The following is a 15,335-nucleotide window of genomic DNA, read 5'->3' as shown; positions in this document are numbered from 1 at the left end:
AGGGCAGACTGTATATTATATAATTAGATTTCACCAACCCGGTAATAAGTGTGAACTACTAGCACAATAACCAGTCTTACTATGCAGACACAGACAGTCCCCTTGGGCATTCCAGTCTATCTTGCCACCCAGGCAAGTATGTGATAGATGGTCATTTTATACCAAAAATCAGAATATTCAGGTTATTTCCAGTCCCAAAGGACTAGTCACTTACCTCAGGTCAGTAGTCTTTGGGCTGAGATCAGAGTACAATGCCTGTAGTTAATCCTGTAATAAACTAACTAAAGATTTATTAACTAAGAAAATAAGAGTTCTTTTTTTTAACAAGGTTAAAAAACATGTACACAAATGAGTTAGTCTTAGGGTTAAAAAGGTACTATAAGCTTCTATAATAAGCAGCTCTGCATGTCCTTTCAGGCTGACCCATGCCAGGCAGCATGGGGATCTCTTGCTTATGTTTAGGAATATTTGTCCCTGAGAGTCCAGACAGCATAAAAAATCCAGTTTCTCCTTGTCAGGGATTTTTATCCCCCCTCACCATAGAATCCAAGCTGATAGGATGAGCGCTCCTGCACATAACCTCTTTGTGGGTGGGTGGGGGGACAATTGACAAAGTCTGTGTTCCAAAATGGCCCATTTGGATTCAGTAGTCCTTCCAGATGGCCAGGAAATAACACCTCTTGGGGTAAACTGATATTTCACACATGGTAATGCTTGTCTCCTGACTGTGGGAAATTTACAGTCTTAACAAATATTTTTATAGTTACAGAGAAAACGTTTAAACGTTATCTTATAACATGGGATACAGATATAAGTAGGATTAATGCATGCAGCATCCTACAAACATTCCATAAAGTCTAAACGCATTGTTATAACTCTAATATTTATTCTGATAGTGCTAACAAACAAGTAAGCAAGGCTGGTTTCCAGCGATGCACTTGAAAGTGTTCAGTGAGGCTTAGGGACCTTGGCATGAGCTGGCACCTGATCTGCCAGCTTCACAAGGTCATGTCTGATAAAACTACAAAATTAAATTTTATATATAGCCATCTCAAAAAGTTAATTATTCTGGGTAAAATTTTCAAAAGCACCTAAATCTCATTGACATTCAGTTAGACTCAGGCTCCTAATTGCATAAGTCACTTTTGAAAATGTGGCTTGGACTCCTAAATCTTAGGTGCTTAGCTTGTGAAAATTTTACCTTCATTTAAAAAATGGCTTAAGGCTCATATTGATTTAGAGAAGAAGCAATTAAGGACCTATAGTTAGCTGAGCAAAAAAGCGCTTAATATGAGAATAAGGACTTTCTGTAACTCTGGACATCGACTATTACTGTACAGTCTGTTTTTAGGCAGAGTGCAATGTTAGCTTAGTGGATTTGTTTTACTGATCAAATAATGGAAAACAACTAAAACACATGAATCTTTCTATTTTTTTATTTTTGGTAGCTCCAGAAATCCTCAACAATGAAAGCTATACATTCAGCCCTGACTGGTGGGGTCTTGGCTGCCTAATTTATGAAATGATTCAGGGACAATCACCATTCAGGAAGCGTAAGGAAAAGGTCAAACTGAATGAGATAGACCGAAGAGTGAAGGAAGACCAGGAAGTGTACTCGGACAAATTCTCAGAGGAGACAAAATCCATCTGCAGGATGGTGGGTGAAGAGACGTAGAGGTTTGGAAATTAAATTTCTAACTCTTTAAAGAGCTGAAATTTTAAATTTTAGTGTCTTTATTATGTTGGAAATTTTTCATACTTCATGGCTTAGGTGACCTGCATAGGTCGTTTTCATCTCTTTTTGTGATTCAACGATTGATGTGATAGAAGTCCATAAACAGTTCCATGCTGTTGTTGTCAGACTTAGGAACTGAAGACTTCTCTTAATGCTTGAAGGAAGATCATGTTTGTTGCAGCATAGCTTACAAAATGGTGTGCTTTATAAGTGTAGTAGTCCATATCCTCAAGCTAAACCACAGTTTGAACATAGCATAACCAAGGGCAGAGTTAAGCCTTCTCAAGACAAAAACCCTGGGATTTAATATGGGGAAGATGTGATAGAAAAGCAGCATATTAGTTCTCTTGTGTAAAGAAAAAGACCACATAATAGGACAGCTTGATTTTTTTTTAACCTTTATCGATTGAAGTAAAATCCAGTTAAATGTGGTAGATAACATGCAGTTACACAGTTGAAGAGTTCTTTAGAAAAATAATATTTATAATATATATCTGTTCTGGTTGATTTACAAAAATGTCTTGTCTAGAATTAGTAAGATACTGTACCAATTTTAGATCTGCATTTGAGAAAAGCGAGATATGAGGCAAAGCATATATGATCACCAAGCATATAAACATAAGTATGTTTAATGAGCTGCTAAGTTATCTCTATGGGTAGAATTTATAATAATTAAAAAACAGAATGTTTTTAATTTAAACTAGCCTAATGAAAATACTTTAATGCCCTTAAGCCACATATTTCAGATTTCCAGTTCTTTAAAAGTTAACATTTTGGTACAGCTGTCAATTGCAGATTTCAGTAAGCAAAGGAGCCAAATAAAACTAATATATATTTTTCTATTGAAAAATGCTGTAAAGATAACTTTTAAAAAGGCATGTATAAAGGACGAATTCAATGATCTGTTTGCTATGTCTGTGCAGTTACTTGCCAAAGATCCAAAGGAAAGATTGGGGTGCACTGGAGATGGAGCTGCTGCTGTAAAGCAGCATCCCATTTTCAAGAATATTAACTTCAAGAGACTGGAAGCAAACATGTTAGAACCTCCGTTTTTACCAGATGTAAGTAGATGAGACAGATGTGTCTAGTACTTAAATAGACACAAATATACTTCTATGCTAATTAAATCAATTTGCACTGGAAAATAGGAAGGGTGCAGAAGCTAGTTATTATCTGCAAAAGGGGTTGAATAGGGAGGTGGCAATATTTGTAGATGATTGACCTGAATTTTGTGCAAAGACTTAGGAGAGCCCTATCTCCAGAGAGTCCTAACAAAATTATTTAAATGGGCAACACAATGCAAATGTAATTCAGTGTTGTTTAATGATGATATTTAGCTATTTATATGGCACTTCCTTTTGTAAAGGGTTTTGAGATCCATGGAATAAAGTACAGCTCCAAGGGGCTGTGAAGTTGGTTCCCCAGCTCTTTAAATCACTACTTCCCCTGTCCTGACAAATGAAGGTTGGGCACTGAGAAACATCTCTGGGATTGGGAGTGAGTGGGCAGAGCAGGAGTCAACTACCACAGCCTCAGGAAGTGAGAGGGAGCAAGCTGCTATCGTACTTCCTTTGTCAGGGCTCCCCATGGCTCCTAGTGACCATTAATTTTGCTGCTCTTGGTTGCATGCAACCCACTGGGTGTCCTTTCATAACCTCCTACAGGTCTCACACCACTGGTTAAGCTGTACTAGTCTAGAGGGTGTAGTGGTATCCTTTCAGTGTTCAGGTAAATAAATAGTGAATAGGAAACAATGTGAACTGAAGATTTTTTTTTTTTAATTGCCCAGTTTTCTCTGAAAATAAAAATTATCTCAAAGAAGCAATCATTGTTTCATATTGCAGCCACGTGCGGTGTATTGTAAGGATGTCTTGGATATAGAGCAATTCTCCACAGTAAAAGGAGTGAACCTGGATAATACAGATGATGATTTCTATTCCAAATTTGTTACAGGCTGTGTCTCAATCCCTTGGCAAAATGAGGTACTGTACTTTGAACAAGTCCTGTTTGTGTTAGTGTAACAATAATGAACATTTAAAAATACAAAACTGTTTAACTTCCTTAACCAGACTTTATAGTGAAACTTCCTTTTTACTTCAAGCATTTGCTCCAGAATGTTCCCAACGGCCCCACTGACGATTTGACAGGAGTCCAAGAGCCACATGTAACTTGCATAAAATTGAACAGATGGAAGCTGCACCACCGTATGCTTTAGTGAATGCTGCCTAGAAAACAATAGCATCCACTACAATGAGCACACTTCTTGTTTTTACCCTGTCTCTGAAAGATTTCTAATATTATCATTCAAAGCAGTGGGGCCTGAAGGAGTGCCATTCAAAGTACAAAAAAATAAATGTACTCAACGTTAGCTGTTTTTACAGGCATCTAAAATAGATCTTACCTGTGTATTCATGTTGAGAACAGCCAAGAGCCACAGTGTAGAACTCTGTGGACTCTCCTTGCTCTAAGCTTTCAGAAAAGCAGTTATTACTTTAGTCAAACATTACTTGATATTGCTTCCTAAATAAGTATTCCAAGCTGACTAACGAATGAATTCATTTAGGACCATGTTTAGAGTTAATTCGCCCTACCAATGTGGCAGGCACACTGGATTGATTGTAATTAATGAGATTTCATATGCAGCTTCACCTGCTCCAGGTTAGGCTGCCCTGAAACAGGGAGAAAGAGATATCCATGTTTATGTATCTGGCATGGATTAAATCCAGTTCCAGTTCAAGAAGTTGTGCATGTTGCAGTTTGGGCAATGGAAATTTCAGCAGCAAAGTGTAAGAGTGTGTGTGTGTGTGTGTGTGTGTGTGTAGGGGTGGGGGGATGAGGGGTATACTTATATGAGTGCTTCTATGTTATGGTTCAAGCAAGAATTATAGAAAGCTGGTCTTAGTTTCTTCACATAAGGGCCCAAATTTATGGTTATCCTGTGTCTGCTTTTTGCCTGATCACTGTCACAAAGGAGCCATAAATCCAGGGGACTGGCCTGTGCAATAAAGATGGTGCGGCAAGGAAAGCAGCTGTCTCCGGCTGATCCCTGGCAGCCGTGCTGGCTTTTGGGGACTAATTGTAAAATAAAATACCTTTTAGGTTGAACAGAGGTGGTTAAAGCTACTTTGTGTCTTCCTCTATGTGGCCCTGGTTCAGCAAAGAATCCAGTTGTTATGCTGGCAACTTGCCATTAGCCCACCGGCCACTCTTAACTTACATGAACTGGAATAATGTCTGGAGGTCTTTATATGACTGAGTTTTTCATTTGTATCTCTTCTCTTTCCATGTAGATGATTGAAACAGAATGCTTTCAAGAGCTCAATATATATGAAACTGATGTCACCTTGTCAACAGACCTAGATACGAGCAAAGATACTCCTAGACCAAAGAGAGGCTTCTTTCACAGACTCTTCAGGAGAGGGGTAAGAGTACTGCCTATGGCTTTTTGTTTTTCTTATACAATACAAATATATATAATATATATATTACTTTTTTGCCTTTGCTTTTTAAATTAATTTAAAATGTTTATCAAATGATCATCTCTCACTATGCATAAAAAAGGCTTATAATGAAAAAAAAATCATCAAAACTGTAGATTGGACTAAATGTCGATGTCTGATATGATCACTGAATGGACAGTGACTCCAAAGAAAAAAATATTAGGAGACGAACATCAGGATATTTTAAGGGTGTGTAGATTTTGAGATAAGTTGTTGTTCACTGGGAAACCCATGTATAGCGACACCATCTCCCAAACAACAAGCTGACTCCACTTCTAAGACCTAATGTTTAATAAATATATTAAAATATCTTAAAATTGACCAATCTTTAGGAATTGTACCCCAAAATATTTATCATAAAAGACACGAGAAACATAGTTTGTCTTAATATAGTCTGTTGCATATAGATTTGAACGATATAGGCTGTTTGTTAGTGTGTTCCACATGCAGACCAGCACATACAAATTCGGAGTGAAATTGTTTTGAGAAGGATGAGTTCATCACCGTAAAGAACCATAGAAATAATGTTGGCTTTCAATAGAGATTTAGTTACTTTAAATTGCTAGGAACAAATCATGAAGCATCTACAATATAGCTGTGCAATATAATTGCATATTAAACATTTTTGTCATCAGTTGGGCATTTGAATGTTGGTGTGAACTGACCTTTTGGTTACAATAAAAAAGACACTTTAAGCAAGGAAAAACAACAGAGTACCATTTTTAGAAAATATATTTGATCTGTACCTATAAGAAAATTTCCAGTTTGTTTTTAATGTAGGAATGATGTGTTACCCGATTATACGTTATTCAGGAATCTAGTCTTCTTTGGCTGCCTATGCATGATTCCCATTTAAGTTATTGAGAGCTAGATATCTACACTGAGGGAAGACTATACATCTGCATTATTTTGATTTGAAACTGTTTCCACTGAATGTGAACATTCAGCTATTCATATGAAAAATATAAAAGAAGAAATATTTTAATACCTACACTGTCCGAGTATCAGAAAATCCACTGAGGCCTTAAAACATAGAACCAAAATATGCAGGCTAATTTACACAGTAATATGACATTTTGTTACTGATTCATCCAGTACAGTTGTCTCTGGCTGATATACAGGAGACTACATAACACAATACTGTCTTCAGCTTTTGCAGGCATTGTGCTATCCCATCTGGTGAATGAAAATAATTTGCAAATGTACCAGTAGTTCCTAGGCTAGCATGGTTGCAGTCAAAATGTTGGTCTTTTGACCACAGTTTTACTTTGCATTCTTATTGCTGATTATAATTTTTCTTTTGCCTAAGCTATCCTCAAAAACTGGGCTTTGTATTGATGAAGAATGTTTGCAAATGTTTTATGGGTTGAGGTCCTTCAATTGGCTATGAAATACTGTTTATAAATCTTGTCTTCTATTACTGACTTCACAAGGAAAGAATTAAAATAAAGTTAGACGAAGTGAAAACTGTCTGAGCTTTGGTTCGAGGTGCCTGCTGCTTCCTTTTGATATCCACAAAACTACTTATTTAGCAGAAAAATTATATGGACTCTATTTAAAAAAAACAAACAAACAAAAAAACAAATCAGCCACAAAACACCAGCTGTGCTACTTATTTAACTAAATGCAGCCATTTTGTCTTGTCTCTTTCTCAGGTCTGTTTTAAATCTGGTTACATTGATGATGAAGAGGAGTCCTCTAGACTCTAAATCAGAGAATTATAGTCCAAAAATAAAAGGATGAATGAACTCTGAATGTTTTTATCTATGTAAAGTGTATTATAAATTTAAAAAATTATGTATGGGCTTTCAGATATTGTATATTTGTACTTTAGTTTAAAGTGTTAAGATGTATATTTTCACTAAATCTTTATTGTAAAAAAGCCATGAGTGCCACTTAAGTGTAAGTGTGTGATATATTATGTATTTTAACTGGAATGAATCTGGAAATACTTAAGGGTTTTAAAGTACAGAAACTTATGCTATCTGTGATATGGATGTTACTTGGCTTTGGGGATGATTTTGTTGTTGTTCCTGGCAACTCTACTGAATGGCACTGTTTCTTAGTCCTCAGAATATTATTTAGGTTTATTCTCAATTGTCATACTGATTAGTATTAATATTTCTGGTGTTAATAACACTTCATTTCTGTTTGCTGTTAGATTGCACCCTAATGTAGTTCCCAAGTCATTTAAAATGAAACTGCAAGGAAAAGAAGGAATGAGTTCAGTGCACTGTGACCAGTTTCTGTAAAATACTTTTTACAAGTTTGGATTTAAAGACTATTTGTTTGTCTCAAATAGTTCTTGTTTTGTATATTGTGTGTAATATATATTGCCTTGTTTTTGCAACAAACTTAATTTCTCCAAATGTTGATATCAGAGACAGTAATAGATTTCTGACTAAGTATGTGTATATATATATTCCCCCATTTATCAGAAAGATAAATCATTTCTCTGTATCTTTTTAGAATAATTGCCTTTCTATTCATATCTTTGTCAGGAGTGAACATAACAGGAATTCCAGATTTTTTTTAGAAGTAGTAATTTATGATTTTGGTCCATAGCTTTCCCCTTCCCAACTTTAGATATAGCTTATCTGAGTAAGGCCTTTGTCTACACTGGAATCAGAACCATGCCAGCTATACAGCTTGACTATGTTTTGAATATTTCATGGTTATTGCTAACAGGATTTCCCTAAGCACTGTGGACAGAACTTTTTTCCCTGCGATTGTTAGCCAACTCCATGCTATAGGCTTTCATTTATAGCATGTGCTGGTAAGTCAGAATCACGAAATGGTATGATCTGATCTACCACACAATACCTCCTTGCTTATTGCTATTGTAGATTCTTACATTTTGATGACAGCGTTGACTGTGATCATGACTACTGAGTAAAAATAAAACTAATAATTAAGAATCTTTCTGTATGAACTCTTAAACACACCAAAAAAGAATAATTCCATAAGAAAAAAGCCCCACTGATATTCTTTCATAAAGGTGGAACTGGTACTGCTACCTGTAGATATGATTGTTCAAGACTTCCCATTATAAGACACCATTTTTTTGTTGCTTATAACTTTGCCAAATTTTAACCTTCTTGGCTGAACCTATCCAACCCAGATGTCTGCCTGACTCTTTCTATCTACCTATTAAAATTGTTCAGATGTTTCTAAGATCACATTAAGATCCAAACAACACATTTTGCCCATGTTATAAATATTCTTACAACTGTTTCATTGAGAGGCTGTAGTGTTTCCATACGTTGGATCAGGAACTTGAAATCTGGGCAGCGCAGTTTACTCCAGAGTCAGGAATGTGCCTTTGCCATCCCCAGAAAAACTTAACCACATTTGACCAAGTTATAAGCCTTAGAAAAATTGAAGTTTGTGCATGCTCAGAGACTTCCTTGACAGCTAAATTTTCTGAAGATTCCATCTGCGCTGAGCATGCTCCATTCCCTTCACAGCTCCTGTGTGACAAATGGACTGCATATATGCCATTTGCACAGAGCAACTGAGCATGCTTCAACCCAAGGCTCAGAACAGGACTTTTCCTGCAAATGCTGCTCCTGGCTGCTGGGGGTAGTTGTAACCCATAGGCACATGAACTGAAATCAGGGAGACTCTCCTGTGCTCTCAATACTCCCATTGCTGGCACCCAGGTAGTATGGAGAAGTAGAAAATGGCCACATTGGAATGCACAGAAGTGGGAAATGGGGGCAAGAAGGAATGTGAGGGGGTTGCAGGAACCAGAGGCTTGGGGAAGCAGAGGACGAAGGGGACAGGAGCCAGGGGATTGGAGTGTGGATAGACTCAGATGGAGAATGAGCATGAGCTGGGATGGTGCACACAGGAGCAGAGCGAGACAGACAGGCTAGGGGTATAGGAGTAAGGGCATAACCATTGGACAATTTGGGACATTTACCAGATAGAGAACAGTGGTTTTACTTCTCTGATTTGATTAATATAAATGTTACGTTAAAACTTCTGGTTTTTAGTGTAGTGATACAAAGGTAACATTAACAATGGTGGACATATGGAGTGACGTATGGACTTAATAGCAATTTAGAGCAAGTTGGGCAAGAATACCATGGCCCCAGCCTGAGAGATTTTAAATGATGAAACCACAGGTATCAGCTTTAAATAGAGTAAAGAAAATAGTATATTTTTATTTGCCATGCATGTCAAGCTCTCAAAATCAAATAAGATACTATCTTTTTTTATATAGACAATACCTTAATTAGGAAATCAACTACTATAACACCCTTACTCTATCTGATCTAAACAAAGTTATATTTCCATAACACAGGACAGCAGCTAAGGAAATAAGAGTGTTAAAAATGTTGGAGAACTGAAAGATTTGCAGAAAGTACAACAGTGACTTCTTATAACTATCCATAGTAAATAGCAAGTGACATCAACCCTTCTCAATAATCTGAGTTCTTAGTCATTACTCACCTAAGTTGGGAAAACAAGGCAAGATGCATGCAGGGCTTCCATTGACTTCAGTGGGACCTGTGCTCAGGCACTCCTGCAGAATTTGGACCTTGTGGTGTAACTAAAAAAGTATCTGTATGAGCAAAGTTTCAAAATTAGGGCAATTGTAACCTAAACTATGCTTCTGTTCTCTCAGTTCCACCAATTAAGAAAAAAAAAATTGCAGTTCCTCACTGACTGACAGTTAATGACACCAGTTGGCTGGGAGGATGCCCTGCCCACTGTTGGGCCTCCCTCAGGGTATGTCTACACTATGGAATAAGGTCGAATTTATAGAAGTCGGTTTTTTAGAAATCGGTTTTATATATTCGAGTGTGTGTGTCCCCACAGAAAATGCTCTAAGTGCATTAAGTGCATTAACTCGGCGGAGTGCTTCCACAGTACCGAGGCTAGAGTCGACTTCCGGAGCGTTGCACTGTGGATAGCTATCCCACAGTTCCCGCAGTCTCCGCTGCCCATTGGAATTCTGGGTTGAGATCCCAATGCCTGATGGGGCTAAAACATTGTCGCGGGTGGTTCTGGGTACATATCATCAGGCCCCCCTTCCCTCCCTCCCTTCGTGAAAGCAAGGGCAGACAATCGTTTCGCGCCTTTTTTCCTGAGTTACCTGTGCAGACGCCATACCACGGCAAGCATGGAGCCCGCTCAGGTAACCGTCACCGTATGTCTCCTGGGTGCTGGCAGACGCGGTACGGCATTGCTACACAGTAGCAGCAACCCATTGCCTTCTGGCAGCAGACGGTACAATACAACTGGTAGCCGTCCTCGTCATGTCCGAGGTGCTCCTGGCCACGTCGGCTGGGAGCGCCTGGGCAGACATGGGCAAAGGGACTAAATTTGGAGTGACTTTACCAGGTCATTCTCTTTAGTCCTGCAGTCAGTCCTATTGAACCATCTTATGGTGAGCAGGCAGGCAATACGGATTGCTAGCAGTCGTACTGTACCATCTTCTGCCGGGCAGGCAAGAGATGACGATGGCTAGCAGTCGTATTGTACCATCTTCTGCCGGGCAGGCAAGAGATGAGGATGGCTAGCAGTCGTACTGTACCATCTTCTGCTGAGCAGCCATGAGATGTGGATGGCATGCAGTCCTTCTGCACCGTCTGCTGCCAGCCAAAGATGTAAAAGATAGATGGAGTGGATCAAAACAAGAAATAGACCAGATTTGTTTTGTACTCATTTGCTTCCCCCCCTCCCCTGTCTAGGGGACTCATTCCTCTAGGTCACACTGCAGTCACTCACAGAGAAGGTGCAGCGAGGTAAATCTAGCCATGTATCAATCAGAGGCCAGGCTAACCTCTTTGTTCCAATAAGAACAATAACTTAGGTGCACCATTTCTTATTGGAACCCTCCGTGAAGTCCTGCCTGAAATACTCCTTGATGTAAAGCCACCCCCTTTGTTGATTTTAGCTCCCTGAAGCCAACCCTGTAAGCCGTGTCCTCAGTCGCCCCTCCCTGCGTCAGAGCAACGGCAAACAATCGTGCATCTGAGTTGAGAGTGCTGTCCAGAGCGGTCAAAATGGAGCACTCTGGGATAGCTCCCGGAGGCCAATACTGTCGAATTGTGTCCACAGTACCCCAAATTCGAGCCGGCAAGGCCGATTTAAGCGCTAATCCACTTGTCGGGTGGAGTAAGGAAATCAATTTTAAGAGCCCTTTAAGTCAAAATAAAGGGCTTCATCGTGTGGACGGGTGCAGGTTTACATCGATTTAATGCTGCTAAATTCGACCTAAAGTCCTAGTGTAGACCAGGGCTCAGAGAGAGAGGCTATGTTTACAAGCAACCTTTCAAAAGAATTGGCTGTCCTGTCCTGTTCTAGTTTTTAACATCTCAATCAGATGAACATTACTGCTACTTCCTACTGCACTCCCACCCATTGATGTGTTCATTCTTAATATGGACCAACACATACCTACTGTAAATTTGCTCAAAAAAGGAAATATTGTTCACATTTGGGCAAACAAGGAAAATTTAGTTTTTAATCATAATTGTTTAAACCTTTGGCACCTGTGGAAATTTTAGGCCATTGGTAAAGGGGCATTCTTTTCAAGAAACAGCATGTTGTTTTTATAAATGGGAGTTTTATCTAAAGTCTAATGTTTTGAGCAAGGGTCTAGCTGTCAAGATTCCTGGGTTTTATTCCTAACTATGTCAGAATCTAACCTTTAGCAAATGACTAATCTGTATAAACCTCTCTAAAATGTGCATGCTATCTACTGTAAAGTAGTGTTGAGGTCTAACATTGTAATGCTTGTGAGATCTGTGGATGGAAGATCCTATATCTCATTTTATCTGAAGTGAGAAGTACCATCTTTTTTTCCTTATCCCAAAGGCTGCTGTGTCTTGTCAGATAAATTGTCAAATTTTCATAGCTTTCCAAATGAGCACCTCTTTCATTTACCTAAGCAGTAAATTAAATTTATTTGAGCATTCATTAAATTTCTTTAACTTGTGTGTTGTTGCACTCTTATTGTTTGCAAGGTCCATTTTAAAATATATATTTATAGGGCCAAATTCACTAGTGCATTCTGGCTACTATACGCCATTCAAGCAATACAAAGCAGCTGAAAATCTGGTGTAACTGACCACTTAAATTGGGTTTGCAGCTGCTTTGCATTGCCAGAGTGGCATACAATGGCACAATCGTACTAATGAATTTCACCTACAGTGAAGGCTGTATTTTTTGCCATGAGGCAGTCATAGGTTTTTAACATTATATCCATGATTTCTGAGGCTTGTGGATAGATGGATGTAACAATGAACAGTTGAATCAATTTTACTAAGAACTTGGAGTCGTCAAATTTAAAACTTCATCTGTAAAGGGAGGTAGAGACAGATGGAAATCCAGTACTATCGAGGAATCTGTACAGTGCTGCTGTCCCTCCTGCCTTTGCAGAGACCAGCAAATTGTGCCATAAAGGCAGCATTTAGAGTCTCTTGCCTGCCCATCTTTCCATGCTACTTCTGTGCACTGAGGGCCTGATCTTGTGCCATTTAAGTCAACAGAAGTTTTATTGTTGACTTCAGTCGGAACAAGGTTGGGGCTCTAGTGGGCAAGCAAGGGGAAATGGTTCTAAACGGGTTTTACTCTTCTGTCCTGTTTCTATAAACACTTATGCATATGCTAAGCTTCATTACTCTAAATTTCCCCATTGGGACTGCTCAAAGCTGTAAAGTTAAACATAGGCATAAGTGTTGCCAAGATTAGGGCCTAAATCACTTTTCAGTGTGTTTAAATTGACATTTTGTGACAAAAGACACAAATTTGTCTTTTTGCCTCTTATTCAGTGAGCAGTCTGACTTTTGTATCATTTATCATGGCAGAGCACTAGCCTCAGCACTTTATATAAGGAATTAGTAAACTAAAACTGTCACCATTGCAAACATCTAAGATAGTAAAAGTAACTAAGATGACATAAAATATGACAAAATACTAGTGAACAGATATTGCCTAATGTAATTCCATTCATGAATTAGAAAGCCACAAACCATAAGTATAAATGTAACCCGTTTACATATGGTACATTGATATCATCTTCCTCTGTTATCATTAGGTAGTAATATTGATTAATGTTCTCATTGAATTTCTTGTTTTAACACTTCTTGGAGGTAAATTTTGAAAAGCACTGAAAGCAGAATACTCATGGTGTGATAAATTACAATTTTTTTCTGTGAACTTTGCCTTGATTCACAGCTCACGCAGTATGTAGAACTTCATGACAAATAAAGGAAGGAAGGACTGAAGAATTCTGTTTGTTTATATGAACATGTTCCTTTAGCTTTTACTGTGAAGTTGTACAAAAGCCAAAGCAAATTCCAATCTTACACTGTTGTAGATTAGGAGTAACTCCATTGTAGTCAATGGAGTTACTTCCATGTAAAGCTAGTATACGATCTCCGATTCAAAATCCCTGTGTTACCCCCCAAGGCTATAATAATGGCAAGTTAAGGATCTAAAATATTGGGCCTGATCGTGCTCTTATATTGTGTAATTGATTTCAGTGGAGTTACACCAGAGTGAGAACATAATCAGTCTCCTTTTGTCTTTGTTTTGTGTTCTCTAGTGTTTGTTCCTGTATGTCCTTAATTTCTTAATGTCCATATGTTAATATACATGTTTAACTTGTATTTTCAAAGCAGTGAAATAATGTGCTAGTAACTCAGAAGTTTTCATTATCTATCCTGTGACCAACAAAATGGAGTCTTCATGTCGGGCTGTTTTTGTTTCTATAAAGAGTTCTTCTGCTTCTTTGTTGTTAGTTGTTGATATAGCACTATATGTCTGTGTTCACAATATCTATACAAAACTCTCCATTTAAAAAGCACTTAAAATTACTGCACCACAGTGTATGAAAAAATTGTGGTAGCTCAGGCAACATAATGTAGTAGCTATTGGTGAATGCTGGGTATTTTCCTCAATTAGTTTTAAGCTTTAGTTATGCAGCCCTATTCCCATATATGAAAGAGAATTGCTTTAGTTGGCTAATTTGAGAAACCAGTTATAGACTTTCCAGAAAATTATACATACTGAAGGTGATTCTTAAAGGGTGCAACTAATTAAACTGTGCCAATTGGTTCCAATGTGGTATTTGTTGTGACTGCATTATAAATGCTGAATCCAACTTTGCGCAGTGTAGAGAAATTTCTCATTGTATCACTAATGAAATCAAAAAGTACTGTTCACAACATTCTAGAAACATGTCAACAGAGACATTAGATCTTTGTTTTAGTTCTGTAACATGAACTTAATATTAAGTGAGCAACTGTATGAAGAACTGTATTTGTTTCAGTTTCCAGAAAAACTAGAGTAACTTTCTTTTGTTACACACTTGACCAATCAGCACAACAGCTCCTTCTAATACGTTAATAGAAACAGCATTAAACTGAATTCTGGTTCTGTCTGCCTTGAATGATCTGGATGCTTTCTGATGGTAATGTTATCTCTTATGAATGTCTGCACAATGTCCATATTTATTGTATTGTCCACATGGAGTAACTTACTAAGTTTTCAGAGTAGCAGCCGTGTTCTTTTTTCGCAAAAAGAAAAGGAGTACTAGTGGCACCTTAGAGCCTAACCAATTTATTTGAGCATAAGCTTTCGTGAGCTACAGCTCACTTCGTCAAATGCATTTGATGAAGTGAGCTGTAGCTCACAAAAACTTATGCTCAAATAAATTGGTTAGTCTCTAAGGTGCCACTAGTACTCCTTTTCTTTTTACTAAGTTTTGAACACGTGTAGGTAGCTCTCCTTTCTTCTTTGCATAATGATGCTAATGTATCAGAATTATTGTTCAAAGTATAACCATTTTCATTGCTAAATGTGAGCAACATAAGTTCTAAAAATGTCTTCCAACCACTGAAATGTTCTTGTATCAGCAGCTTTATGTTCTATCAAGCATTTTTTATGACTGAAATAAAAGTAAAACACTGCCACATAAACAGATCATATGTCTTGTAGTCTCGTCTTTTGATCTATATAATGAGTCTTTCATGGGAACCAAGGTGGATAAAATATTTTAAATCAATTTTTATTCAAATCCATTTTAATATAATTAGATTTTTTTATTTACATATTGGTAGTTCTTTAGCAATTTAAGATAT

At 37.8% G+C, this 15,335-nt stretch overlaps 1 protein-coding gene across 2 annotated transcripts in view; it reads left to right on the top strand.

The window, feature by feature from the left end:
- GRK4 (G protein-coupled receptor kinase 4) overlaps nucleotides 1–15,177 on the top strand; it is an 83,696-nt gene extending 68,519 nt beyond the window's left edge. For both annotated transcript variants that reach the window (XM_027822465.3, XM_037898172.2), the window contains 5 exons: nucleotides 1,449–1,657; nucleotides 2,659–2,796; nucleotides 3,580–3,717; nucleotides 5,026–5,157; nucleotides 6,891–15,177. In XM_027822465.3, the coding sequence (XP_027678266.1) occupies nucleotides 1,449–1,657; nucleotides 2,659–2,796; nucleotides 3,580–3,717; nucleotides 5,026–5,157; nucleotides 6,891–6,944 (671 nt within the window). In that variant the 3' untranslated portion in view covers nucleotides 6,945–15,177. The remainder of the gene's footprint in view (nucleotides 1–1,448; nucleotides 1,658–2,658; nucleotides 2,797–3,579; nucleotides 3,718–5,025; nucleotides 5,158–6,890) is intronic.
- Nucleotides 15,178–15,335: the final 158 nt, after the last annotated feature.

This window comes from Chelonia mydas, chromosome 4 (genome assembly GCF_015237465.2).
Source record: "Chelonia mydas isolate rCheMyd1 chromosome 4, rCheMyd1.pri.v2, whole genome shotgun sequence".
In the NCBI taxonomy this organism is placed as follows: Eukaryota; Metazoa; Chordata; order Testudines; family Cheloniidae; genus Chelonia; species Chelonia mydas.
The sequence above is the reverse complement of the archived record's forward strand: the minus strand, read 5'-3'. Positions and strand labels throughout refer to the sequence as shown.